Here is a 26,851-nt window from a genome sequence, read left to right on the forward strand (position 1 = left end):
GTGCTCCCTGCAAGCCTCTGGAGACAGGCAGACAGGTCTTTCCCATTTGATTCCTTTAACTAGAGATGTAAGTGGTTGAACATGATACATTCCGCATTCAAAGCATGTGCTCTGTCACTGAGCTGGGGTCACTGTATGCAATTATGCAAAATTCAAAACAAAACATGCTGAACTATCAAAGATCAGGGTGAACCACAGCATCATGTTATAAAATAAAAGTAGAAACTACAAACCTGAAGCACCTCTGATGATATTATGACCAATTCTGTTTTTCTAAGAGACCTCTTCACATAGTCTGCCAGGGTTAGCTACACTCTGAGTAGACCCATTGACATCAGTGTAGTTAAGCCTATTGATTTTAGTGGATCTTGGCTATCACCCTATGTATTCTTGCATAGAAACCAATTTAGCATTGTAAAGAGACAATTCTTTACAAATAGAATCATAGAATTATAGAGTTGGAAGGGACCCTGAGGACCATCTAGTCCAGCCCCCAGCAATGCAGGGATATGCGGCTGCCCCATACAGGGATCAAACTGCAACCTCGTCATTATCAACACCACACTCTAACCAACGGGGGCACAATCCGTCCTTGTTACCAAAAAAAAATGGGAAGGGAATTGTCCATTGAAGTGATGGGGAAACTGGTTTTCTTTCAAAGGTGGGGGAAGTAAAGTGCAAAAGGTGGGAGGTGGGGAGAATTGGGCTCAGATAATGTGTGAAAGGGATGCGGGTGGCGCTGTGGGTTAAACCACAGAGCCTAGGACTTGCTGATCAGAAGGTCGGTGGTTCGAATCCCCGCAATGGGGTGAGCTCCCGTTGCTGGGTCCCTGCACCTGCGAACCTAGCAGTTTGAAAGCACCTCAAAGTGCAAGTAGATAAATAGGTACCGCTCTGGCAGGAGGGTAAACGGCGTTTCCGTGCGCTGCTCTGGTTTGCCAGAAGCGGCTTAGTCATGCTGGCCACATGACCTGGAAGCTGTACGCCGGCTCCCTCGGCCAATAAAGCGAGATGAGCGCCGCAACCCCAGAGTCGGCCATGACTGGACCTAATGGTCAGGGGTCCCTTTACCTTTACTAATGTGTGAAAAATTATAGATAAAACCAAGGTCTTGCACTACGGCTGTAAAGGTGTGTTGGTTATCCCTAATTTCCAAGTCGAGCAGAGAATACTGTATGGTATGCACTAAAAATCGCCCTTGTATATGCCATAAGCAGCTGATATACTTGCACTTTCATCTAAATGCTTCCAACTCAAAGGTTACTGTCCAAAGCTGGGTAACAGCAAATATTACATAATGCTTTAGGACAGGAAATGAAGAGTGTGTTTCATTAATGTTGAGGGAGAGAATAAAGTAGGAGTTTCTGGAGGAAATAACTTGAATTATGTGTTCATGTTGTACATTCTGGCTTGACTTTAACTGTTACATGTGTATGTATGTGTGTGTAAAAAAAATACCCCTGCAATTTTTCATAAAGTGCTTTGAGTTCTAGTCATGGGCTGGGGGTGGGGAGAAGAAGGCTATGAAATATTTTTTAAAATAAAATGTCCAGTTTATTCTTCACTATCCCCTTTTCCTCACGTATATTTGACAAATGCTTGCTCGTTTGTTGTATTTTCACCTTTACATTGAATGTGGGAATATGGCCTCTTTCCATTTTAAAAGCATACTTAAAACATAGCAGACTCAAGAATTGGGTTTTTACTGTGACCTAGTAAAAGGCGACCATATTCTGTCTCCTTGGCTTAAATGTTCTGATTATAGTCTGTGCCATTTTCAGAATGTCACCCTTAGGAAGCAATTGCAAGCTTTGGACATTTCAAGCTTTGGGGGCTGGGTGAAAGTTCTAATCCGTCTGTTTATAAACTTGAAGATACAACCAAGTGCCCTAATCCAAGAAAGGACCATATGGCTTCTTTGTGCCTGTCCCTAGATGCATAAAGAACCAAGCATGTGAACAGGTGCTGTGCATGGAGTTGATCTCCCTGATCCAGTGGCGGCTGCTGCTGCTGCACCCAAAGAGCTTTGACAAAACAGCATTTATTCCAACCAGTTTTTAGAGATGCTGAATTCGTTCCTGCCTGCTCCTTACTCCCCATGAATAGCTGGCTACTGTTTTTTTAAAGAGGACTTGCGTGTACAGTGCCAGCTTCTGCTGAATGCACATTTCATTTTGGACCAGGATGTTCAAAGTGTCATTTTTGCAGCATATGTGTCAAACTTGCTTCACAGTACAGTGGTACCTCGGGTTAAGTATTTAATTTGTTCCGGAGGTCCGTCCTTAACCTGAAACTGTTCTTAACCTGAAGCACCACTTTAGCTAATGGGGCCTCCTGCTGCTGCTGCGCCGCCGGAGCACGATTTCTGTTCTCATCCTGAATCAAAGTTCTTAATCCGAGGTAATATTTCTGGGTTAGCAGAGTCTGTAACCTGAAGTGTATGTAACCTGAAGCGTATGTAACCCGAGGTACCACTGTACGTGACACCAAACTATTTTGCTCATGGATGTTTTAAAGCAGGCATGTCCAAAGTTGGTTTCAGGGGACTAATCCGGCCTGCCAGCTGGTTTAATCCAACCCCTGTGGCAATTTATTTCCTGGGGTAAAATCCTAAAAAAGTTTAACAACTTCAATCCTAAAAAAAGGTGAACAACTTTGGCTGGCCATTTGGCTGTTTTGTTGGAAGCCGCCTAGAGTGGCTGGGGAAACCCAGCCAGATGGGCGGGGATAAATAATAAATTATTATCATTATCATTATTTATTAGATTGCTCCCTTGAGCCCAATAGATTTGGCAGGCAAGAGTGGAGGAGTTCTCCCTTCAGCCCACGATGTGGATCATCAACTTATCCTGAGCAGAAATCCCTGCATAGTTACCTGCCTCATCTGCCTTGGAGCCTGATTCTCAGATTACCCATTCCTTATTCCTGTAGGGCATTTTCTGACACTGAGTGTGTAGTGGTTGAGCCTCAGGGTCCATGGTAGCCACTGATCTATTTCTGTGTATCACTTGGTACAACACTTCTTTGAGTTCCAAGTTTAAAAGCAATTACTCCCTCAGTACTCATTTTAGGGAGAAGAACTTTACCATAACCTTTCTGAACCTCCCCAACATACTAGTTGATGTGATGTAGTGGTTGAAGTGTAGGGGTTATGAGACTCAGGTTCAAATTGCCACTTGACCATGAAGCTCACTGGCTGACCTGCCTTGTATGGTTGCTGCAAAGATAACATAGGAAGGTTTAAGGGAACCATCATTCTGTCCTTGGAAGTGGTCACTCATGCTGTACATCACTTGTAGTCTATAGTGCCCTGCACCACATGTTTTTTCTCCCCTTACTCACTTTCTTGTTTCAAAGTAGATATTTCATAGGTTATTTTGGAGGAACTGAGTTTTTTTAAATGCTGTATTTATCTTTCAAATACTGCTGAAATTAACACACATTTATATGCTGAAAGTACTCGACTCTGCTAGGTGCTGTGTAATTTAGGTATTTTTATGGAGATGCTTTCTTTGACTTTTAGTGAGTGCTGACGGACATGTTAACACTTCACCTGCTTTTTGACCATCACAAAATTAACTGGTACATATGTGGCTTTATGCTATCCCCTACTATAATAAAATGGAGCAGGAATCTTAAATGCTAGTATCTATTCTACTTTCTGTTTCCTGTTTTTTGGAGTGCAGCTGAAGAAAATGTGTTTCCCGATCCTGCTGGCTTGGTTTGAACATAGACCTATGAAGCTGTTCCAATACTGAGCTAAACCAAGACGCTCTGCTGCAAGAATTGGGAACCTGTAGCCTTCCACATGTTACTGTGCCACAAATCCCATAATTTCTTACCATTAGCCAAGCTGTCTGGGGCTGATGGGAGTTGACTCTTTCAACACATGGAAGGCCATAGGTTCCTCATCCCTGGTCTTGGTGACAGAGTGGCTCTCCGGGGTATCTGACAGAGCTCTTTCTGCTACCCGTGTCCTTTTAAAAACATAATAATTCAGAAACTGAACTAAGGCGCATCTGCACACAATCCATGTGCCCTGTCACTGGGCCATGGTCCCTCCCTGAACAGTGATTTTGGTAGATAAAATTCATTTCTTGTTGTAGAAAGAGACTGTTAGTAAGAATGAGCTGGGAAAACAGTGGGATCTTACAAATATGCTCTTCTATAAGAGGAGAGGGAATGATTTAGATGCTGACTCTTGCTAAACAATTCCTGTCTCCTTAGTAACTAATCATAGTTTTTAAAAAATTGTTGTACTTGTAAATATTATGGCAGGATAGAATACCACAGAATCAGAGAAACAAGAGCTAAAGGCTGATTAGGTCATTGCGACCCTTGCGTGCCAACACAGAGCTGCTCCCTCCTGACTGTTGAGCCTGGTTTGTTTTGTCTACTCAATGCTTTCAAATAATTTGGGCCTGAACTTTTGATTTTTTTGTGCTTTAAAAAACACACAGATTAGCTTTAACAAAGCACATACAGATCAATTGATTGATCAGGAATTAAGGAGCATAATGCCTTTAAAGTATATTAAAAAATCAGTCTTCTTTTTCTTGGTCAACCCTGATAAGGTGGAAGCACTGTTGGATAGATAGAATCCCTCTCTCCAAACCAGGTAACTATCTGATTTGAGTGGGCTTTCAATCCCTCTGAGAGACCAGGATCTCAGCTTGTGCATACTCCTTGATTCAGCCTTTTCACTTGAGGCAAAGGTGACTTCTGTAATGTGGAGTGTTTTTGTTTAACCAGTATAGGCTGTCATGTCTTCTGAGATAGTCTGGCACCAGTTACCCATGCTTGGGTAACATCCCTTTCAGACTACCGTAACGTGTTTTGACATGCAGTGCATGAGGCTTACCTTGAAGCTGGTTTGGAAGCTGCAATTAGTTCAAAATAATCAGCCAGGACTTTTAACTTGGGTGACTCATTGGGAACATATTTTGGCACATTTGAGAGTTCTACACTGGTTCAGGCCACTGTTCCCCATATCAGTTTGTCCAAATGATCTTCCATTGATATTTTTCTCACAGTGCCACTAACCACCTGAGATCAAGCTGGTGTCAATAAAAGAGTCTTTTCATCTGTGGTGCCCAGGTTGTGGAACACACTCCTCAAGGAAGTGTCCCTGGCGCCCATTGTATTATCTTTTAGATAAGACATTTAAAAGAAAATTCTCTCAGGCATGTTAGTGAGTTGTGCTTTTAAACTGTGGGAATGAAGTTTTTCCATTCTGCTCTTTTATTTGGTTGTCTGTTCAATTGTCTATTAGTTTTAATTGTTCTGTTGTATACCTGATTTCTCTCCCCCCCTCCCCCGATTTTAAATTGTATTATAAACCTCCCTGATATAAATATGTGTCAACAGCAGTATAAAAATGCCTTAAATAAAATTTCACACACTATGCTGACAGCAGCCTCGGCTGCATAAATCACTCAGGCTGCCACAGCTCTGAGAAGAATGATGCATGTATCTGCAAGCATGTTCATTGCATTCTTAGCTTACAAATTACATGTTTTAGGTGTAAAGTATTTTAAGCATATACTTTAAAATGTAAAAGGAAACTTCCGGGTATATGGGCAGTTTAACTTGCTGCTTGCAATTCCTTCACCCTGTTTGCTTCTTATCAAAGAGGCAGTTGGCCAGTTCACATGGCTGTTAACTGAAGGGCTGGTGGTTTGAGCTCACCCATGTGTTAGGCAATGCCTTCCTCATACCTCCCCATAATTTTCATGTGGAGGGATTATGACTCAGAGGTACAAATATGCTATATGTGCTGTAGGTCTCAGATTTGATCTGGCTGAGACCTTAGAATCCAATGTAGAAAAATACTGGGCTAGATGAAACTGAGACTGACTCCTTATGAGATGGAGGTGCTGTGGTTGGGCAATTCTTGTGTCCAGGAATTAGGTGGGTGACCTGGAAAAGTGGGGAAGAGCCAGGTGATACATTTTCAGTAGCATCCACCAGTGTCCTGTGGTTTAATGTGGTGTGTGAACCAGACTTTTGTGAACTTATTTGCCTTTTTAATAGGCTTCTAAGCCACATGACTACTGAATTAATTGAATGGCAAGCTGGAAGTCATGAAATAAGTTTTCGTATTTGTATTATTTCTTATTTTGTGGCTTAGGTACTCAATGGTTCTGTAGTTTTAAGAAGGATAGAAGAATTAAAGCAAGTTATCTGTGCAACATAGACTTTGTAGAAAAAGTTTAATTAGATTATAACAAGTAATCAAGTAGAATATGTTGCCTTTTTATAACTAATTGAGGAACACTTTAAGTAGAAGCTTGTGCCAAACCTTCTGATGTCAAACTGAATTCGAGGATGCGTTAATTTTTGAATCTGATTAGCTCCAGAGAAAATTTGTTTTGACATGACAGGAACAATAGAGTACATTCAAAGTGTGTGTGAGAGAGAGAGTATACGCACACACAAACTTGTGCAAGGTGGGGAGGGAATTTAGTTCTGCACAGTGTTTCTGCATTCTTCCCCATAGTGTTCTGTGGGTAGGGAAAGATACACAGTGTTTCAGTTAGGCAGAATTGCCATATGATCATATGTGCTAAGCTCTTGTTCCTTATGGTGTCAGAGACTGGTGGTGGTTTGCTTGATGTTGTTGAATGGTTTCTTTAAATGTAAAGGTTCATAATTGTTCCACCCACTGTGTATGTCTTTAAGGGGCCAGAGCAAGGGCCAGAGCAAAATAACGAGACCCAGCTTTACAGCTGTGAAACATAGCAGGTGCTGCTGAGTTGTATTGATTAAGCTGTGTCAGCAATTGGGTGTCATATATAAGGAGCAGCACCTAGCTCTCCCATTACCCTGGGGGATGGGTTGGTGGTTGGGTCTGGTTTGTTGTTGATGTATTTAGTGTATAAGGAGTTTTTGTTTTTGTTATTAAAACCTTGTTTAAGTTATTTTTGAGTCCCCTTTTAATGCATGGTCTCCCCAGCAAGCTCTCTGCAGCGCTTCCATACTGCAAAAAGCCAACAGATGTCAATCATTTCTTTCCCTTGAGAAGGCACTGAGAAATCTGTAGTTGCACATAGACCTTCTGGATGCAGTTGTTACATGCATGATAGTACTTCCAAGGAAATCTCTGCATGGGTGTTTGATATCAGTTAATCAAAGATCTAATGCTGTGTCTTAAAAGTATAGTAAAAGGTAAAGGGACCCTTGACCGTTAGGTCCAGTCGCAGGTGACGCTGGGGTTGCCCTCACTTTACTGGCCGAGGGAGCCAGCGTACAGCTTCTGGGTCATGTTGCCAGCATGACTAAGCCGCTTCTGGCAAACCAGAGCAGTGCACGGAAACGCCATTTACCTTCCCACCGGAGCGGTACCTATTAATCTACTTGCACTTTGACGTGCTTTCAAACTGCTAGGTTGGCAGGAGCGGGGACCAAGCAACAAGAGCTCACCCCATCGCAGGGATTCGAACCGCCGACCTTCTGATCGGCTAGCCCTAGGCTCTGTGGTTTAACCCACAGTGACACCCACGTCCCTAAAAGTATGGTAGCTTGGGTTAAATGGAGACTGATGGGTGCAGAACTAAGTGAAAGATATGAGCTCAATTGCTCAACATAGAATGGGAAGGAAGAAACGAGTAGGACATCTGCATTATGCACCTGCTAGCAGATGCATAGATGTACTCAGTATTTGTTCTGGGGTGTGTGCACTAGATGTTAAAATTCCAGGATGCAGAATAATAACCAAGAAAAATTGAATTGTTTAGCCTGAAAAAAAAACCGGCAAATTAATCTCCCCCCCCCAAAAAGAGCAAATCTGCATAACTTGCATCTTTTACCTGTTGTCTTAGTTGTGGGAGTGGAAGAGCTCAATAACAAATGGAGACGATCAATTACAGCATAGAAAAACCCAAGAACAAAAGAACTATCTGAACAAAGAGATTAAGTGAGCTGCAGCAGAAAACTACCGGTAGTCCTAAGCAATTATTTTGAAAGAGTGTTAAAAGAGCATAACAAGTTGGAAACCAAATCTAATTAGGAATCTATCTTTTTCATTTTCATATTATTATACTTGCAAGAACTCTGGATTTCTGTTCTTGCCAACCACCGAAAATCTTATTTAGTCACATCTCACTTCTGATTTCTGAGATTTCAGTTGACATTTCCAGTAAGACTTTAGATATATCTTTGTGAACCTGTTGGCTACACACTTCCTTTAAGAATAAAATGAAAGCTGAGATTGTCAGGAATCTGAATTCTGCAATCAATACCAAATTCTGTATTTCTATATCCTGTTCCATCGCAGTCTATACAATATTGCACTGTAGTAAAATAGTTTATGGATGCAACAATCATTCTTCTGTACCATTCAGTACTATGGACATAGTATTTTTTCTAATTATAATTAGGATTTTATTACATTCTAATCCTTTACTAACACAATTACTATTTTTAATATGTCTCCTTCAGAGTTCTCTCCCAAAACAACTCTTAACTTGTGGTCTAGTCTTACAAGAAGTGCCCTGCACCCCTCTCTATCATATCCAGGGCAAATTCTATTTACCCTCCTTGCAAATACAAATCTCTGACTAGCCAAACAGTTATATCAGTACCCTAGGGGTACTGAGCAAGTTTATTTCTGTTAAGGAATTTGTGCTGAACCGACACTGTGGTTAATATATCCCACATGCACTATTCTGGAAAGCAGATTTCTAAGGAAATAACTCCGCTTAAAGAAATGTTGACCTATCTGTTTGAGAGATTGATGACACAGGTATTTGTCTTGGTCGTGTGGCTCCGTTCTCTATTCTGGAAAAGTACTTTGTTAATATCTTGGGGACATGATCCAGCCAACAATAAGCACTCTGAAGCCTCATTAATTTCTACAGAAGGGATTTGAGGGGGAAACTGTCCCAATGACATTAACTTTGGGCACTTAACTGAATCTTGACTTGGTTTCCTAGGGCAGGTGCAGATGTAACAAAGGGGTCCCTTAACTACATTTAAGGGATCCTGAACTGGATATGGCCTTGTGCTCTCCCTCCCCTCACACCACTGGTGTGCATCCCCCTGTAGGGATGGCTTACCAATAGGCACAGAGGTGTGTTACTGAATGTGCGGTCTCATTAAAGAGCAGGTGGGGAACATTTTTTGCCTGAGAGCCACATTCCCTTTCAGGCAACCTCTTAAGGGCCACATACGAAAGGTCAATAGGGCCAGAGGCAAACATGAGTACAGAAATAGATGTACATTTTGCCTTTTGTACAATAGGGTAGTTTCCACACACTCACCCATTCCTAGCCTGTGTCCAGACAAGCAAGAGGCATCATCAGAGCTCAGAGACACATTCCAGCTACTCAAAAGCACTCAGGGGTACAAGGCAAGGCCAGAGCATGGTCTGGGAGGAGTTTCAAGAGGTAGATAATGTAGTCTAGGGGCCTGCATTCAACCCTGGGCCTGAGGTTTCCCACACCTCCATTAAAGGATGGCACATGTTCATGAATTATTACTTGATAGCACCATGGAGCATTATTTGGATTTTTCGGCCTTGGGCACCAAAATGTTTTGAGGTGTCTCTCAGCCTCTTCTCCTGTTCCTCATGCCTCATCCTTCCTTTAACACTCTTGAGAGGGAGCACACATGCACATTAGAATTAGAGAGGTGAGGGGAAAAGATCTTCAGAGCTCAATGTATGAGCTCCTCAGCTTTATTAAACACACTGGCCCTTGTCAGAGGATTTCACGCACTTAATTAAAAACTTGTAGCCCTGAATGATGAGGCATGCAGGCCTAAAAACAGAAACAAAGATTCTTGCCTCACAGACGTATTCGAATGAATGGATAAAGGAGAGGCCTCTCGCATCAAAGCAGACCCAAGCCTTCCCAAAATGGCACCCAGAACACAAAATACTTCAATGGGAGCTCAAATGGATGATATCCCTCTCTCAGGTGGTGAGGCAGCTCAACAACCTAAAACTTTCAAATACAAACTTATGGTGGGATAGGATGATTTTCTGGATAGAAAGATAGTGGACCTGGGCTCATGCATTGAAGGTACAGATTAAGTGGTAATGAAGCATTTGAGTTCACAGTTTCAAGCAAGGAGACCGTTTAAAACTGGGGAGATGAGAGGGTCAAATAAAATGGAAATAAATGCAGCAAGTGGTTCTCGTGCCTTGGTAAAATGCTAACCGGTTAAGAATTTTCACTTGATGCTCTGTGTGCAGTGTTGATGATGTTGTTTCTGCCATTCTACACATACCACAGGCTGTCAATTGAGTTCAAGGTAAGGTAATACAGGAAAGCATTCTTTGACAAGGGAGGTCAAGATATGTGGTGGTAAGCTTTAAGCAACTGCACCAACAGAAAACTGCTAAGGATCTGGAAAGCACCTGGTTCTCAGTGACTATGGCTGGAGGCTTCTTACATGAACAGCTTTGCCACTTACTACCAGTATGACATCATGTCACTTGCTGAGTCATTCCTATGATTTTTCATACACCCGCAAAATCTCTCAGGCACAGTAATAAATGGAAACGCATTACATCATATAGGGGGAGAGTGAAACCTTATTAACTCAAACTACCCTGAGGGCAGGATACTATTGTTAGTTGACAGTGGAACACCTTCGCAGATTTCGCATTGCAGGTTATAAAATATTATTAACATAGTAGTCTAAAAAGTTAAAACTATTTGACTTCAAACAGAATTCTTCAGGAAAAAAAGGTGTATGATAAGCAGATAATGACTTCATTAACAGGTCTCTTTTTAACTATTTATTTTTGCCAATGAGGTGTGTGAGAGAGAGGGAAATAATATTTAAAATTTTATAACCACCTTTCTGAACCATGCCGTTGAAATTTCACACAAAGTATGTAACCGTTGCTGCTAATGAATTCAAAGAAGGCAGAGCAATTTCCTTGCAGCCTGTGGTTACATTTACTGGCGAACGATTCACTTAAAAACTACTTGAAAGAAATTCAATCATGGAATATAAAACTACTCTTACAAAGCTACTTTTAATAGTGCAATCCTATACATGTTTATTCAGAAGTAAGTCCCCTTGAATACATTGAGACTTACCTTCCGGTAAGTGTATATAGAATTGCAAGTGTTTTGCAGTATACTTATAGGAATATTTACTTTAGAGTAAGTCCCAATCTGTTCAGGTTACAGTGCAGTCTGGAGAGTTTATCATTTGTTCATTAGTACTGTCTGTGGCAAGTCATTGCTAGCCTGGAGATGATAGGTTAGATTGCATCAGGACTGATGTAGCGCTTTCAGTAGACTGGAAGGGAGAAGGTGTAGGCAGCTCTGACTCCCTATATTATAACTTTGTAAAAACAGTTGCCAACTTTCCAACAAGCCTTCTGTGTCCCATACATTTACCCTTTAACAGCAGTTTGATCTGCAGACATTACCAGGCAATCGTATTCCTTGCCAGGTCTTGAAAATATTTGCTTGTCTGCTGTTAAATGCACCAGCACAATGGGTTATCCCCCCCCCCGATCAGCTGGCAACCCTAGTTATAAATAGGGTGAATGCATTGTTTGCCATGTGGTCTTTCTAAAGTCACGGTTTACAAAGGAACACACTTTCCTGCATGCCATATTGAAATTAATCAGGTTTATATGTTGGGAGCACATTGCAGATCAGAATATTTAAGTATTCAGATACAATTCACACCCATTTCAGTTAAAATTAGTTGCCTTTAACTTTATGAGACTTAAATGAGATGTGACTGACTAGTTGTCCCACTGATCTCAATTAACTTTAAGTGCTTTTATTCTGGATTGGGATCTCTAATTATATTGCACTTACTTCAACTTTTCAACCAAATCATTGTTTTTCAGGGATTACCTGATGTAATCCCCTATAGCAGGGGTCTGCAACCTTTAAGACAAAAAGAGCCACTTGGACCCGTTTCCGAATGAAAAAAAACTGGGAGCCGCAAAACCCGTCATTATAAAAATAACTTATTTGTCACTTTTTATTATTTCTTTGTTTGACCCCTCAGAATTACTCCTCCTCATAGAAATAAACGTTAAATTAACAACTTACAGTTTTGTGTGTGTGTGTTCTTCACTCCCCTTCAAAACAGTGACCAGCCCCCTTTCAATGCAGTGACCAGCGTACATGCCCCTTACAATGTAGTGGACGGGAAGGTGACGTCGGGACGGTGCGTGACTAACGCACGCACCGCCCCCATGCGACGTCACAGCCAGTACAGCGCCCGCCACAGTGGGGAGTGTCGGGGCGCACAATGCGCCTCCTCCCCTCGCTAGTATCTGCCCCGGAGCCGCGGCAAAGGTGTAAAAGAGCCACATGCGGCTCCGGAGCCGCGGGTTGCAGACCCCTGCCCTATAGGGATTATTTCTGAAACACGATTGAAACCAAGCTGACAATGATTGCAATCCAGTAGGTTCCTTTAGTTGTGCTGGAACATTGCACATATGTAGTGGGGCTTTTGCAAGTAGTCTAGCATGTGTATCTCAAAGGTTATATGCAGTGCAATTTGGAAAAACTGTTGTGGGGTATTCAAGATAGTTAGATATACATTTGTACCTCTGGTTACGTACTTAATTCGTTCCGGAGGTCCGTTCTTAACCTGAAACTGTTCTTAACTTGAAGCACCACTTTAGTTAATGGGGCCTCCTGCCACCGCCGCACCACCAGAGCAGGATTTCTGTTCTCATCCTGAATCAAAGTTCTTAACCCGAGGTACTATTTCTGGGTTAGCGGAGTCTGTAACCTGAAGCATATGTAACCCGAGGTACCACTGTATCTGGAAAATGCCACAATATGTCCCCCAAACTGTATGGGACTATAGGAACTTCTCTTGAAGCTATTAGTGATATATTAGCCCTAGGATAACTTCCTTAGGTCTAGTGAGCAAAGTTACGTCTCTTTCACTAGCAGATCTTCGTTTGAGGTCCCAAGCCCCTGACACTGAAAGGCAAACTATTTTTAACTCCTGAGTATTACTTAAGTCTTGGTATACTTGTGGTGTTCAGCTCATGACTTTGGAACTCTTAGGCCTGCCAGCCCTGTGACCTCAGTCATACCATTGCCTGTAAATAATCTTGTATGTTAATTTTCATTCTGAATGATGCTCTATGTATGGTCTTTCACCACTGCTTGTGTGTTTATGTGGGAAGTGCCTTTCATGTTTTCTGAGGCTGTCTGTTTGGAAAAATTGCACAGCCTCATTTGATCCTGAATGAACAAGTGCTCTATGAAAGGATGGGTAACTGGACATGGGACTGTAGTAAAGGGTTTTTAAAGAAAATAATTTTGAATCATCAGTGTTGATGGTGGGATTAAGAGACTTGCAGAGGAATCTTCCGTCTAGAAACTGGATGGGTTTATTTAAGGTGGCTTAAAAAACCCCACACACAATGCATACATTTTACCACTGCAGTTCATTTCTGACGTTATATTTTCTGGATTATGAGTCATGGATGTCATTATAGTTAAACATCCATGTGCAGAATGAATGCACTTCAGAGGGACAGAAGTTAAAGAAAAACAGAAGTGTGAATAACTGCTAATGGCATGCTTCAGGCTCCATTCAGTCTGCCATTTCATTTCATCATACATAAGGGGGATAGTTGAGAGATACCTTTCTTGACATTTAAATGGCAACACATGTTTGCAATGGTGAATGGAAACTATAGTTGAAAAAAGACGGGCATATGGCATTGAGAAGGCAAGGAGAAATTTGTTGCCCTAATATGCACCATGTAATTGGTACACTTAACTTGCTGAAGTGGCTGTTTTATTTTATTTTTTTTTAAAAACTGTTCTCCATTTGTGTAAGTTTTCCCAGTCCGTATGTGTTTAGTGCCTTCAGGACTTATGTGCACAGAAATCAGGCTAGCCTCATGTTGTTCCAAGGGGAAGTTGACAGACAGACAGGAGTGTGTAATGTGTAATAGGAGCATGGGTAGTTTTTATTGAGGAGTGGTGTGGTGAGCTTTAACATTTTTTAAATTAGAATTTCAGAAACAGAAAAATAAGATAACATAGGAACATCAGAGATGCATTAAATACACAAACATGTTGTTGCGTTTTACAGTCACAGGTATATTAATGTTCAATGCCCTTGGATACGTTATGATGCTAACTATTAATTATGTCTCCCATGCCCAGTTGAGTTTACAGTGCAGTCCTACCAACCTTGACTTAGAAGTCATATCCATTCAACTCACGAAGACTTCCTTCAAGCAAACATCAATAGAATTATGCTGTATATGATTTGATACCTGAAAAGTCATCTTACCCCTTATGTACCTTAGGATCACTGTGCTCCACAAATGAGGGCCTCTTGTAGATATTACCTTTTCAGGATGTCTGTTTTGCCCAGTATAAGAATTGGGTCTTTTTTTGCTTACTGTTTCTTAGAAGTCCTGTACCTCTAACCAGTGTTTGTAAGTTTTTGCAAAACTGTTTCATATACTTTGCTAAAACTTCTCTAACTCTGCAGGTGGTCCTTATGTTTTGTTTCTTTTAACTTTGTAGATGGGCAATATTGTTACTTAAGTATATGTAAAGGGGACTTGCTGCTAGCCTTCTTTTCCACAGCAGTAGCATCCCTGTGCTCAGATAAGATAACAGCCCCCTCTCAATTTCCTGTGAGAGAAGTCTTAAAACTTTTTTTGTAGACTGTGGCTATTGCTGAATGCAAGCACCCTGCCTTTTACTTTAAGGTTCTTTCCTAGGAAGCTCACCCCAAAATGTTTAAACACCTGGCTGATTACTGTATTAATGATTAATTATCACAATCCATCACTTATATGAAGCAGTGGGGGGGGGAGTGTAAAAGGGTAGGATATGCACACAGTTGGCAAAGTTCTAACAACACCTCTGACATCCCATCTGTTTTGAGGTTAAGGTTGGATTCCAGGAGGGATAAGTCATGGCCACACTTATCAAAGACTTTGGATTCTGGGTTTTAGGTGCTGCCAGTTTTTCCACAGACAGGACTGAAAGGTGTCTTACTTGCCTACTGTCTAAGACATTGTGAAATAGGCTTTCTGAAATTGCAAAGGATGGTGTGTTTGAATCATCTGTGGAAATCTAAAAATTGTTTATTGATGTTTTTATCAGTGTGTTTTGCAAGGGCGGGGGAAAATAATTCTGTTATCTGCTACTGTTTTTAGATTGTTTTCCCCTGTGTTCAGTGGTTTGAAAACTATTGCTCAAAGAGAGGCTACAGTTATCTGTTGAATGTGCACTGCTGATTTCAGGCTCTACACAGGTACAATGATAACAGTTTAAAGGGGGTTATATGCAGATTCCTTATAGGGCTTTGAACACAGGACAGGAGGAGGCTGGGTTTCGCTTATGGGGACAGTACATGGCTAATTCACTGGGCTTGAATGCAACAAACTGCCTCTGAAGACGGTTTGGAAACTTCATCTGGTGCAGAATTTGGTGGCCAGGATGCTCACCGGGGCAAGAGGGTTTAAACATACTGCACTGATCCTGACATGACTGCACTGGTTGCCAGTTAGTTTCTAGGCCCAAATAAAAATGCTGGTTTTGATTTATAGAGCTTTAAGTGACTCTCGACCGCAATAACTCAAGGACCACCTCTCCCCATAAGAACCAACCTGGACCTACAGTTATCATTTGAGGCCTATCTTTGTGTGCTTCCTCCATGAGAGATCAAGAGGCTGGCAACACAAGAGCGAGCCTTTTCTGCGGTGGCTCTTCAGTTGTGGAATGCTGTCCCCAGCGGGGCTTGCGTGGCGCTTTCATTACATATCTTTAGGCACTAGGACTTTGGCTAATTAACATTCTGTGGCTTTTTGAATATGTTTACGGGAGTGGGGGTATTGGTTTGCTTTTGTGTATTTTTTGTGTATTTGGTGTTCTCATTTTGTATTTTTATGCTGTGAACCCCCCTGTGAAATTTGGAGGAAGGGTAGTATATTACTACTACTACTACTACTACTAATAATAATAATCTTAGCTGTACAAATGCTAACCTTTTTCATTCCATCCTTTCTAACAGGATGATTATTTTTAAGGCATTTCATGTATTTTTAGAACTGTGTTATTTGAATGGACCAAAAGCCATTGTTTCCAGCTCCTCCAAAGGAAAGCCATTTACCCACCAGATCAATTCACATTTTCCAGATCAGCATGCCACAGACGAAGGGAAGGTGGGTCAGATGCTTGAATAATTCAAACTAAGTCATGTGTTTTGGAAGGAAAAAAAAGCACCTCGTGTTCTCTCACCAGTGTGTCCTAGAGGAAAATACCTTTCTGATGCTAAATGTGGCAGTCAGTTGTAGCCTGAGTATGCTAAAACCTGCCCACTGAATCTTCCCTAAAGTAACTTAACATTTGGGAGAAGGCCACACTATTGAACATCCTAGTTGACAGTGTTTCTGAAATACCAGCACAAGCGAGAGAAGATAATAGTAACATGACAGTGAAGAATAGTATCACAAATCCAGTGGATCACAATTGAAGCATTTAAAAAAATCACTTATAAATTTCATTAATCTCTCTTTTTGGAACCCCTTGAGATATTTTTCATTTGTAGTTGTATAAAAATGTTACACCTCTAATAGGTTAAAACGTGTTTTAGGTTTATGGTTTGTGTTCTTCCTGGCTGCAGGGGGCGCAGAGCTCAGTGTGCATGAATAACAGGTAGACTATTATCAGACCTGCGGAATAGTTCTCACTTACAAAACATGTACAAATTCAGATTTCAATAAGTGAATTTTGCATTAACTTTAAATCCTCATGTTGATGTCAAGCTTACTTTGAGAACAGAATGTTTATTTCCCTTGATTCGGAATTTCAATAGTTTTGTATGTGCCAAGTATGAGCAAGCTAAATGTGGTCTCTTTGAAAGGGAAAGTGTATTAAATCTGTCTATAATTGTAATGTAGAACATGAATGTATATAATAGAATACTAAATCTAGAGAGAGAATTTGAGAACCAGAAAACATTTCCTGTGCCATAATGGTTTAAGCAAGCACATTTATTGTAATGCACATGTGAGTGCCTGCACATATGTGCTGATGTATAATGTGTTTTTTAAGAAGTTCGTCTCAGACAATAAATACTGAAGCCCCCCAAATTTAGTGACAACCGATGACTCATTCTGTCTCATGTCAAAACAATGCACTTTAGTAATTTTCTCATCCCTTGAGAGCCTATTAAACACTAAACAAATGCCTTGGAATGTAACTGATTGAGTGTTTAAATTATGTGCTTTTGCCTGGCCCTGTGCCAGCTTCTCACTGCAAAGGATTACAGCAAAGCAAGACCCGTGATTTACATTGACAATGATAATATGCAGTTTGCTTTGCTGGCATCTTGGCTCTGTGTATTTTGAGACAAAGCGTCCAAACAAAGTTTGCATTCTTAGCCTAAATAACTTGAGATCTACCGTATTTTTCGCCCTATAGGACGCACTTTTCCCCCTCCAAAAATGAAGGGGAAATGTGTGTGCGTCCTATGGGGCGAATGCAGGCTTTCGCTGAAGCCTGGAGAGCGAGAGGGATCGGTGCGCACCGACCCCTCTCGCTCTCCAGGCTTCGCGGACCTCTCTGCAAGCAGCAGGAGCGCTCCCGCTGCTTGCGGAGAGTTGCCTGCATGCTGAAGCCTGCCCTCGCTGAGCTCAGCACATCCAGGCTTCGCGGACCTCTCAGTAAGCAGCGGGAGCCAGCGCTGGGCTCCCACGGCTTGCAAAGAGCTGCCTGTTTGGGGGCTTGGGTCGGGCCGCCCCAGCCCCGCGCCTGGGGGAAAAATAATTCCCCCCCTTTATTTCCCCCCAAAAAAAACTATGTGCGCCTTATGGGACGGTGCGTCCTATAGGGCGAAAAATACGGTAAGCATTAAGCTCTTTTAATTAGGTGTGCACAATAGATGAGATAGGCTTCTGGTTTTCCTTATTCACGGGGAACAAAAAGTAGGGTTTTTTTATTTTTACAAAGTACTTTGATATAGTACTCAACATCTATATAGTACTTTTGGGTGTTCAAAGCACTTCACGTCCTTATTTTCAGCAACCCATAAAACAACCCTGCAAGGTGGGGCAGTATCTATTTTGCCCATCCTACAGCATCCAAATCTTAACATGTTCCACCTAACAGAATGGAGGTTGAGAGTGAGTGGTCCAGTGAGTTTTAATATGCAGATATGATTTGCATGGCAAGTTTGCCTGGCCTTGTGCACTTGAAAGAAAGAATGCTGGGCGAAGACAAATGTCCTGTCCATTCTATGGGATGTGTTAGACAAAGTGCTAAGCATGAGCATGCTGGAAAGAGTATCTGCCATCCTCAGTGGTAGTCTGAACTGCAAAAGTCACTCACAGCTCAACTGCATGCTCATCAGTCCTCCCATGATGCACCATTTCCCCCTTACCTGGATGCTGAAGGCACTGATGGGCCTATGGAGCTTATGTGTACAATTCTCTTGAAAGACCTAACTCTTAAGGCAACATTTTAGCTGCCATCACATCTGGTGACACCATTTAATGCTTGCCGTTGTATCAGCATTCTGCACCTATGCATTCAGTAGAAATATTTTTGTGTGAGTTTGAGGTTTTTAAAAGCCATGGAGTAGAGCCAGATAAGCCAGTGGAGAGTTGCTTTTTATTTGAGTGGTGGTAAAAGTGCTCAGAGAAATTGTTGTCTTGTGCTCAGTACTTCTTGATAGATATTTCAGGCCTACAGATGTTGGTATTTGGCAAAAGCATGGTCATGGTGGGTCTCTTACCACTTACTTACAAAACTCATGAAATACGCTTAGCTGTGGCCTTGGTCAAAGCTTTTTCCAGCAGTGTTGAAAGTAGAGACTAATGGTCTGTGGGAAGAATAGTTCACTGATTTCATTTATGTTATTTTGTTTTACTGATTCAGTCTTTAATTGTCTTGTGCGTGGGGGTGGGGAGAACACACAACCCTAATTACAAATTGAGGTATAAGTCTTCGCTGAAGTTGGTATGAATTCAGAGTTAAGTTTGAAATTATGCTTCCTGGAGTACATAGACAAACCACTGAATTTCTTATAGGTGAAGGTATTTAAATTGCAACATTAAGTTCATGAAAACTTTTGATTGCATGAAAATTGATGTGAAGGCACTAATGATTCGTTCTTGTGGTTGTGGTCTCTTTCTTAGTCTCCATATTGAAGAGAGGATTGCTCTACATTCTTACTAGGGAACAGGAAAATTGAATTATTGGTGCATGTCGAATGCTCTTCCAGCCTTTGGCTTTTTCATTCTTTGATTTATTTGTACTTTTAAAAGATGTATTGTTTCTGTGCCGTTATTTTAACCTTTCATTATGCACTAGGATCTTTGTGAAAATCTTTGAATCATGTGGATTTTGACAAGAGTATGCTTTCCCAACATCTGTTGAAAGTTATGCTATGAAGTGGTAGACTGTTCTTCAAATGCTAGCATGAAGTCATTAGTCTGTGTGCATCACTTCCTTGAGCCTATCTTTATGCTGTAGTGGTTAAAGTATTTGGGCTCTCCCACTGGGGTGTTATATAGAACTAAACTTGTGCTTGTGGAGGGTCTTGCTCACTCACCTACAAAACACAAGATACCCATGAAAAAGGTCAAATGTACAGAGATCTGGCATCCATTTCACAACTTGGAAGACATAGTCTTCAGCATATGTAATACATACAACTTGCCAGAAAGCAAAAAGGAAATGATTGCATTTGAGTACAATGCATTCTTCAACAATAGCTCAATGTGTATGAAATTGGAGTCTGCTGGACATATATGTCAACTAAATAAGTCAACAGTGTTTACGTGCCGTTAGCATTCTATAAAGCCAAGTTAATGTTATATGTAAATATCCTTGGGAATCTTAATTTCTTAAAAATGTAAATCGTGGTAGTATGAAGTACTCTTGAGTCTGCAAACTATTGAAAGAAATGCTGTATGATACAATATGTGGTTTCTATAGCATTCCATATGAATGCTAACGGTCTTGATCTTGCATTGAGCATAGAATTAATTTCAGTTTATTTCATTTCAGCATTCTAGGAGAGAATGGATCTTTTAAATAGTTTGAAATCAAGAAGGTTCAGTATATAACAGTTTGCATTCAGAATAATTTGCAGATTTCGCTTTATTCAAAAAGCTATGTTGGGAATTTCCAATTACATAGCAGAGCTTACCTTCCTACCACACTCTGAAGGCACTTCCAGATAGTGAGGGAGGGGGTCGTAAGGTACATTTTCCCCACCTGCCAAAGATGATGGTGTGTGTGTGTTAAGTGTAACTGTCCCAAGGAGCAGTTGCATATGTACTCAAGTTTCTTTGGATTAATCAGGAAAAAATTATTCCCTCTGATTACAATCCCATGTGGTTGAGTGCTAGTGAGATTTGATCTAAAACTGGGCTGCTGAGAAAATAGAGGGAGATGTCAGTTTGCTTGAGTGAACTCTGCAGTATACAATATAAAACATTTTCAAAAGACTCCAAAGGGAGAAACTCCATCCTCAAATAGCCAAATGAGGTGAACCTTCAATGGCCTCCAGGACCCTAAAAATATTGAGTGTCACTTGGAAAAAAACAAATAAAAAACTAGCGGAAGAGTTAGTTGATCCCCTTTCTGCTTATAATACCTTGAAGTATGCTATAGCTGACTGGAACCCTGTACAGGAGATCTCCTGTCATGGGGTAAGGATGTGCTGCAACATTTTATTGCCAGCCCCACTTGTTACTTAAAATTCTGAAACGGAGATTTCCTTAGCTGAACAGCAGGACAGCATAATTTGCTGCGATTACAGGAATTCAGTTTTATGCATGGAAATATTTTTAATGAAACTTTTAAACTTTGCTAATCTACAATGTGCTTTCCTTCTGTTTAGAGGAAGCAAATGTTGAGGAATGACGTCCAAGTGTATAAGCACACAGACACATTTTGGAGGTCCTCAAGGAAAATTTCCTCAACCAGGATAGGTTGTGTAGCTCCAAATACACCAGGATGTGTTGAATTGAGTGTGTACATTAGGGATAGGCAATGTGGTGCCCTCCTGCAGATGTTTTTGGACTACAGATCCCATCATCCCAACATGCTGGCTGGCACTGTCCAACACTGTCTGGCTACCCCTCGTCTACTTTTCAGTTGTAGACAAGGGCATCATATGACAAATACATGTTTTTGAAAGGACTGGTGTGATTAAGTGCATACACTCTATGAATCATTAATAAAGGCTGGCAATCATTGTGAAATGAGAAAAACATTTTGTGAGGCTGTCGGAAACAAATGATATGAAGCTGCCATTGCATTGTGCCGTTGCACAAGTTTTAAGCTGGAAATGTCTGTATCAAATATCTGCCCAATCATGAACTCACTGGTTAACCTTCGCTGCTACTCTTAGATAAACCCCATCACCTGTAAATATGCCCTACTGCAGAGTGTTGCTTTAAAGATGGCTGAGGAAATGTAACTGAAATGCTATAAGCACTTAAAAACTAAGTATTGGAGTTCTTACATATATAGAAGTGGTCTGAATCTAATTGAAAGTATGTGTGCTGACAATTCTGCAGAGATTTGATGCTGAACATGCATTTCTTTTGGCTTAAGAGGCCATGTTTCCTGCAGATGGGCGATAAAGTTTTCAGCCTTTGCTATCGGACTTAGCTAATTCTGCTAACAAAATAACAGTCAGTAGCTTAAATATTCAACCAGTGTACCATTATAAGAATGTTTGTGTATGTTACAATTGTGTCCCTTTTTACTAAGAAGTCTCCCAATTTTCTAAGCCCTGACCCTGTAACCACTCTCCATGTTTTGCCTTTTGTAGGGAGATCCTAGTGTTACCTTTACAAATGTTATTACCAAATGTAAGTTGCTGTCTCTGTTTCTGAGCCTGTTTAATTTGCAAGTTTCACTGGGATGAACAGCACTTACTCCCAAGTATGTGTGCATATGTATGAGTTGAGAACAAAGTATTACTAGCATTGGCTGATGTTCAGTATTCAAGTGAAGTATGCTGGAATTGATGGATTGCCTTAATTAATCTGTTTTCTTTCAGTATTTTGATGCAACTGCCACTGAAAATTGACCTCCCACTTGACCTCAAACAGTTAAACAACAACAACAAAAATAAATCAAAAATCCACTAAGCATGATTTTATCATAAATTTGTTTACATCCACTATGCCTTTCTTGTCCTTGACTGTTCTCCTATTCTAATTCTATTGCATATTCACAAAAAGAGTATTCCTGGAAAAAACCCTGCAGGGTCATTTTTATACCTAAACATTTCACAGCCAACATTTTCTAAACCAACTGCAAAACGAATGAGTGTTCATTAAGCAATTAGCGTTTCCTTCCTCTAATCCTCCATGAAACCCTCTGAAAGGTTTGCTGGAAGTTACCAAAATTGTGGTCCGAGTTGTACGGGGCTGCAGTTGGAGATGAAATTATTTCCCCAAAGTGGGTGGAAGAGTCATGCTCTCATGTGGGGTGGGATTTTCCTGCTCTGTTTGGGGTGATTCATTTCCTCCCAACTATTGCACTGTCCCAACTCCTCCCACAAAGATGGTGAGTCTCCTCAACCTCCTGGAAGGACTTTTAGGGAAGTAGTAATTATGCAATCTAAGTAAGCTGAAGCACAACAATGGTGTGTGTGTGTGACATACTCCATATTTTGGAAAATGCTCTGTCTGTTCTCTAGAGGTTTAGGTGCTTTTTGATATATTGTTGCCAAACTTGGCGTGAGGGTTCCTGAGGTGCAGGCAGTAGTCCTTGTCCATGTTTGGACACCGACCGTTATTTTGAACCAAGATGGTAGACACCAACATCAGCTTGGTGTGACTTTGCCCATTTTTGGCATAGGTTTGGTTGCCTCTCTTGATGCTGTTGCCAGATTTGGCACAAGGGTTCTTCAGGTTGGATGGCAGACTTCAACATTGTTTGGACACGAGGTGTTGTTTTGAATCAACAAGGAAGACTGTGCCCACACTTGGGACGAGGATTCCTGAGCTAAGGGTCTGTGTTGACATTTGGATGCCAGGCACCATTTTGAATCAAGATGGTGAACCAAAACATGACGTGTGTGACCGAACCCATTTTTGGGTATGCATTTGTCCGCCACATGAGATATTGTCACTAACCCAGCGCAAGGGCTCCTGAGCTAGGAGTGGCAGTCTTTGTCAGTGTTTGGATGCCTGACATCTTGATTCAAGGTGGCAATCCAAAACATGACTTTGGCATAACTTCACCTGTTTTTTGGCACTGGTTTAGTCATCTGTCAATATATTGTCACCAAACTCAGTACAAACGTTCCTGAGGTGGTTTTTGTTGTTGTTGTTGTTGTTGTTTTGAGGTTTGGATGGCAGGTACGATTTTGAATCAATATGGTGGACCAATATTTGACTTTGGTGTGATTTCACCCAAATTTTTGTGTGACAGGCCCAAACTCACAAAGTACAGAATCCATTTTAAAATCACAACAGTTTCTGCTTTCTAAAAATTCCCAGGCACTCCCTGCTTCCCTGCTGCGTGTGTGTGTGTGTGTGTGTGTGTGTGTGTGTGTAACATCAGCTTGTGTACTATCATAATAAAGCAGCCGTGCCTTAACTTGTGTGAGAGCTTTCTCACTCTGGTAGGCAATTGCTAAGAGATCCTGATGGCGACATCACTTGGCAAATGTTTTGGATATTATTCAAGATGTGACATCATGCTCCTTTAGGGTTTTCCACATAAAATGAGCACTCCAAAGAAAACACAAAAATTGAGGCTTAATCTAAAATCTATTATTGCATTCTCTAAGGTCTCATTAGCCACCTCCGTTTTTCCTCTCCAGACAGATATTGGTTACCAATAATAATTGTAAACTGTTTCCAACTATTAAAACAACAACAAATTTTAATTAGATAATCCACTACTTCTAAAAGCTTGTATATTTGCTGTCTTTCTTTGCAGTTTTGTACTGATTTGTTTGCAGATGATGCAGCATTCTGTTACATTTAATCAAAACCATTCTCCCCTGCCCCATTCCTAGCCTTTACATTTGATGATTTTTCTGCTGCTCTGTCTTTTCTGTGTAGTTATTTGGAGATCTGTACTTGTATTTGGAAAAGTGCGCTCAAAAACCCAGCTTTGAATTTTGACTCTTCCAGTATCAGCATCGCATAAACTTGTGCATGGGCAGAGTGCCTACTATCTTAAAAAAAAAAGCTCCCTCTTTTATTTATGCCTCATGCCCATGCCCAGTTGTATTTATTTATAATTTTGTATTAATTTAGAACAAGATCAGCAACAAAGTATTTTTGAATTTTATTCCGTAAATATTTGAGTACTTTGAGAGAGAGCCTGTGAGCTTTCTACGGCAGACGTTAAAGGAAAAAGGTGTAGCAGGAAGGGTGAATGTTGCAAATGGTGCCAGGATACATGAAACATGAGGTTATGCCGGCAAAGAGAGGAAGTATTATCTTGTATGCATCATATGAGGTTAGAATGGGCTTGACGTTCTCACACCCAGACATTTCCATCTGGAAGCTGTTCTGAGCAATGGGATACAGAGACCATGTTCTCATACTTTTGAGAATCAAATGTAGCTGTCCGGGGAATAGGAAATGTGACCGTAATATTTTCCTCTTCTCTTTGGGGGATTTTTCTTCTTCTTCTTTTTTACAATTAATTACTGTTTTGAAATATAGGCAATTTTATAAAATGACCAAAAAAGCCGTTTTGTCTCTTCTCATGTGAGTTGGTGAGGAACCATTGTATCTGAATCCATAAAGAGATTTCCTCAGTATATTTGGTTAGCTTCGTCTCCTGCTGCATATTTTAGGCTGCCTTCATTTTCCTTATCGCTTATGTTCTACAGATGAATTTTGCTGCAGTCCTCAAAGCACTGTCTGCTGCTCTGAGCATGCATTGTAAATAATAATAATAATGCAGCAATACAGTACAGTGGTACCTCGGGTTACATACGCTTCAGGTTACATACGCTTCAGGTTACAGACTCCGCTAATACAGAAATAGTACCTCAGGTTAAGAACTTTGCTTCAGGATGAGAACAGAAATCGTGCTCTGGCAGTGTGGCGGCAGCAGGAGGCCCCAATAGCTAAAGATACATTTCTAGGATGATATTAAAAGGCTAGCAGGCTCTATTAACTTTACCGCATTATGTCATGAAAGGTCATGCAGTACATACCCCATAACATGTTCTTGATGTGTTCAAATGTTGGATACAAATCAGGAGTATATTTTTTAAAGCTACTTACAAAGTACTAAGATTGTGAAGTCTACTTGGTAGCTTTAAATATGTCCTACCTTTCTTGTTCTTGTTCCAGTAAATTGGTAAACTCATCGCTTTTCTCCATGTACTCTGCATGTTTCCTCTTCTCCTCCTCCAGATCGTACAGGGTTTGCCTGTGAGATTTTTCTACCATTAAGAGCTGTTCCAGCATCCGCCTGTGAGTTTCTTTATGCTTCTCAGCAACTTTGTCAAGCTGAAAAGAATAACACAGTACTGTGATTTCCTTCATTTCTGTAGGGTTTTTTTTGTGGGGGGAGAACAGTCATTTTAATTATTGATTTTGCCAGGAAGTAACATTAGTAATATCTATGGGGGGATTAAATTGGTACAGGCCTTATCCTAAAGAATGTATTACTCAGCTTCCATTGTGTTAATTTAGGGATTCTTAAAGGGCAAGAAGATGTGATGAAGAGCACAGGCCTTCAGGTTTCTGTCTGGTTCTGATAAATCCCCCTACCAGCGACGTACTCAAGTCAGGATTATGACCTTCCTCTATTCCCTCATTTGAGAACCCAGTGAGACTCCCTGTAGGTTGTGCCACATTACTTTTTAGTTCTTGATCTTACTGATGACACCTGATATTGGTGAGGCACATTAGTACTTTCTGATTTGGTTCCCAGTGTGCTTCTGTACGAACATGATTTATTCAAATGTTTTGTCTTATTTGGAAACTTCCCTTCCCCTTTTGGCTCGGTGCTTAATTGATGGAGTGCTCTTTGTCTAGCTGTGATGCATATTAACTTTTTGTTCAGTCTAGGAAGGCAAGAGGCCCGGTTCCATGTAATTATTAGTTTCAGCTTCCCTATGAAGTGATGAAAGTTCTTTGCTGCTGCTGCTGTTATACTAATGAACTGAACAAGAGCCTAATGAAGGGAAATATAAAAACAGAACAGATTTCTCTTATTCTTTAGTATTTTGCCAGAGCTGGAAGCCCTTTGACCAAGATAGTCTAGACTTCATAGTTTTGTCAGAAGGTCTGTCTCGGTGGGATTTTTCTGATCTGCAACAGATATTTTGTTGGTTGGTGTTTTTTTTCTGCATACAAAACTACCTTTCTGATAAATTTGTCTGCAATCAGTCATAAATTTGTGAGGCCAGAGTGAATTCTTTAAAAAAAAATCAGGCCAAAGTAGTTGATTATTTTTTATTTATGTTGGCATTTGTACAGCTCTTCAGTGACGCATGTAATTCATGGCCTTGCATGGTAGTTAAGGGCTACAGCGCAAGCACAGTACTGTTTTAAACTTGCTATTGGTGGTTCAGTGCCAGAGAGTTAAAGATAGTTCAAGAGTAGCTGTTTCCCAGGAGAAAGAAGGCAAGGAGAGGATGGTTTTCATAAAACCTAGCTAAATCAATCTTACTTTAGTTGCATGTAACTTGTTGCATGCAACTAGTGACCCCAGGAGGGGATGTGTATCCATATTTGCACCAGAAGCTCAGTTTATATCAGTTATATTAGGATTCAGATGAGAGTCATGATATCAAGGAAGATGTATATCTACAGTCGTGGGTTCAGCAGTCTGCTTAAGTGCACAGATCTCCCCTGCTACTTTAAGATGAATGTATAATTTTGAAACTGCTGTGTTACACGTTAACTTAAGTTATTCTCATTGTCCAG

General features: G+C 40.8%; 2 protein-coding genes across 2 annotated transcripts in view; one reads left to right on the forward strand and one right to left on the reverse strand.

Moving 5' to 3' along the window:
* The window catches only part of CMSS1 (cms1 ribosomal small subunit homolog), a 174,613-nt gene that overhangs the window by 35,895 nt on the left and 111,867 nt on the right, over nucleotides 1–26,851 (forward strand). The window lies entirely within an intron of this gene.
* FILIP1L (filamin A interacting protein 1 like) overlaps nucleotides 1–26,851 on the reverse strand; it is a 64,621-nt gene that overhangs the window by 31,450 nt on the left and 6,320 nt on the right. The window contains exon 3 of the mRNA XM_081908378.1: nucleotides 25,248–25,426. Coding sequence (XP_081764504.1) covers nucleotides 25,248–25,426 — 179 coding nt within the window. The remainder of the gene's footprint in view (nucleotides 1–25,247; nucleotides 25,427–26,851) is intronic.

Source organism: Podarcis melisellensis (genome assembly GCF_964234715.1).
Source record: "Podarcis melisellensis genome assembly, chromosome: 4".
NCBI lineage: Eukaryota > Metazoa > Chordata > Lepidosauria > Squamata > Lacertidae > Podarcis > Podarcis melisellensis.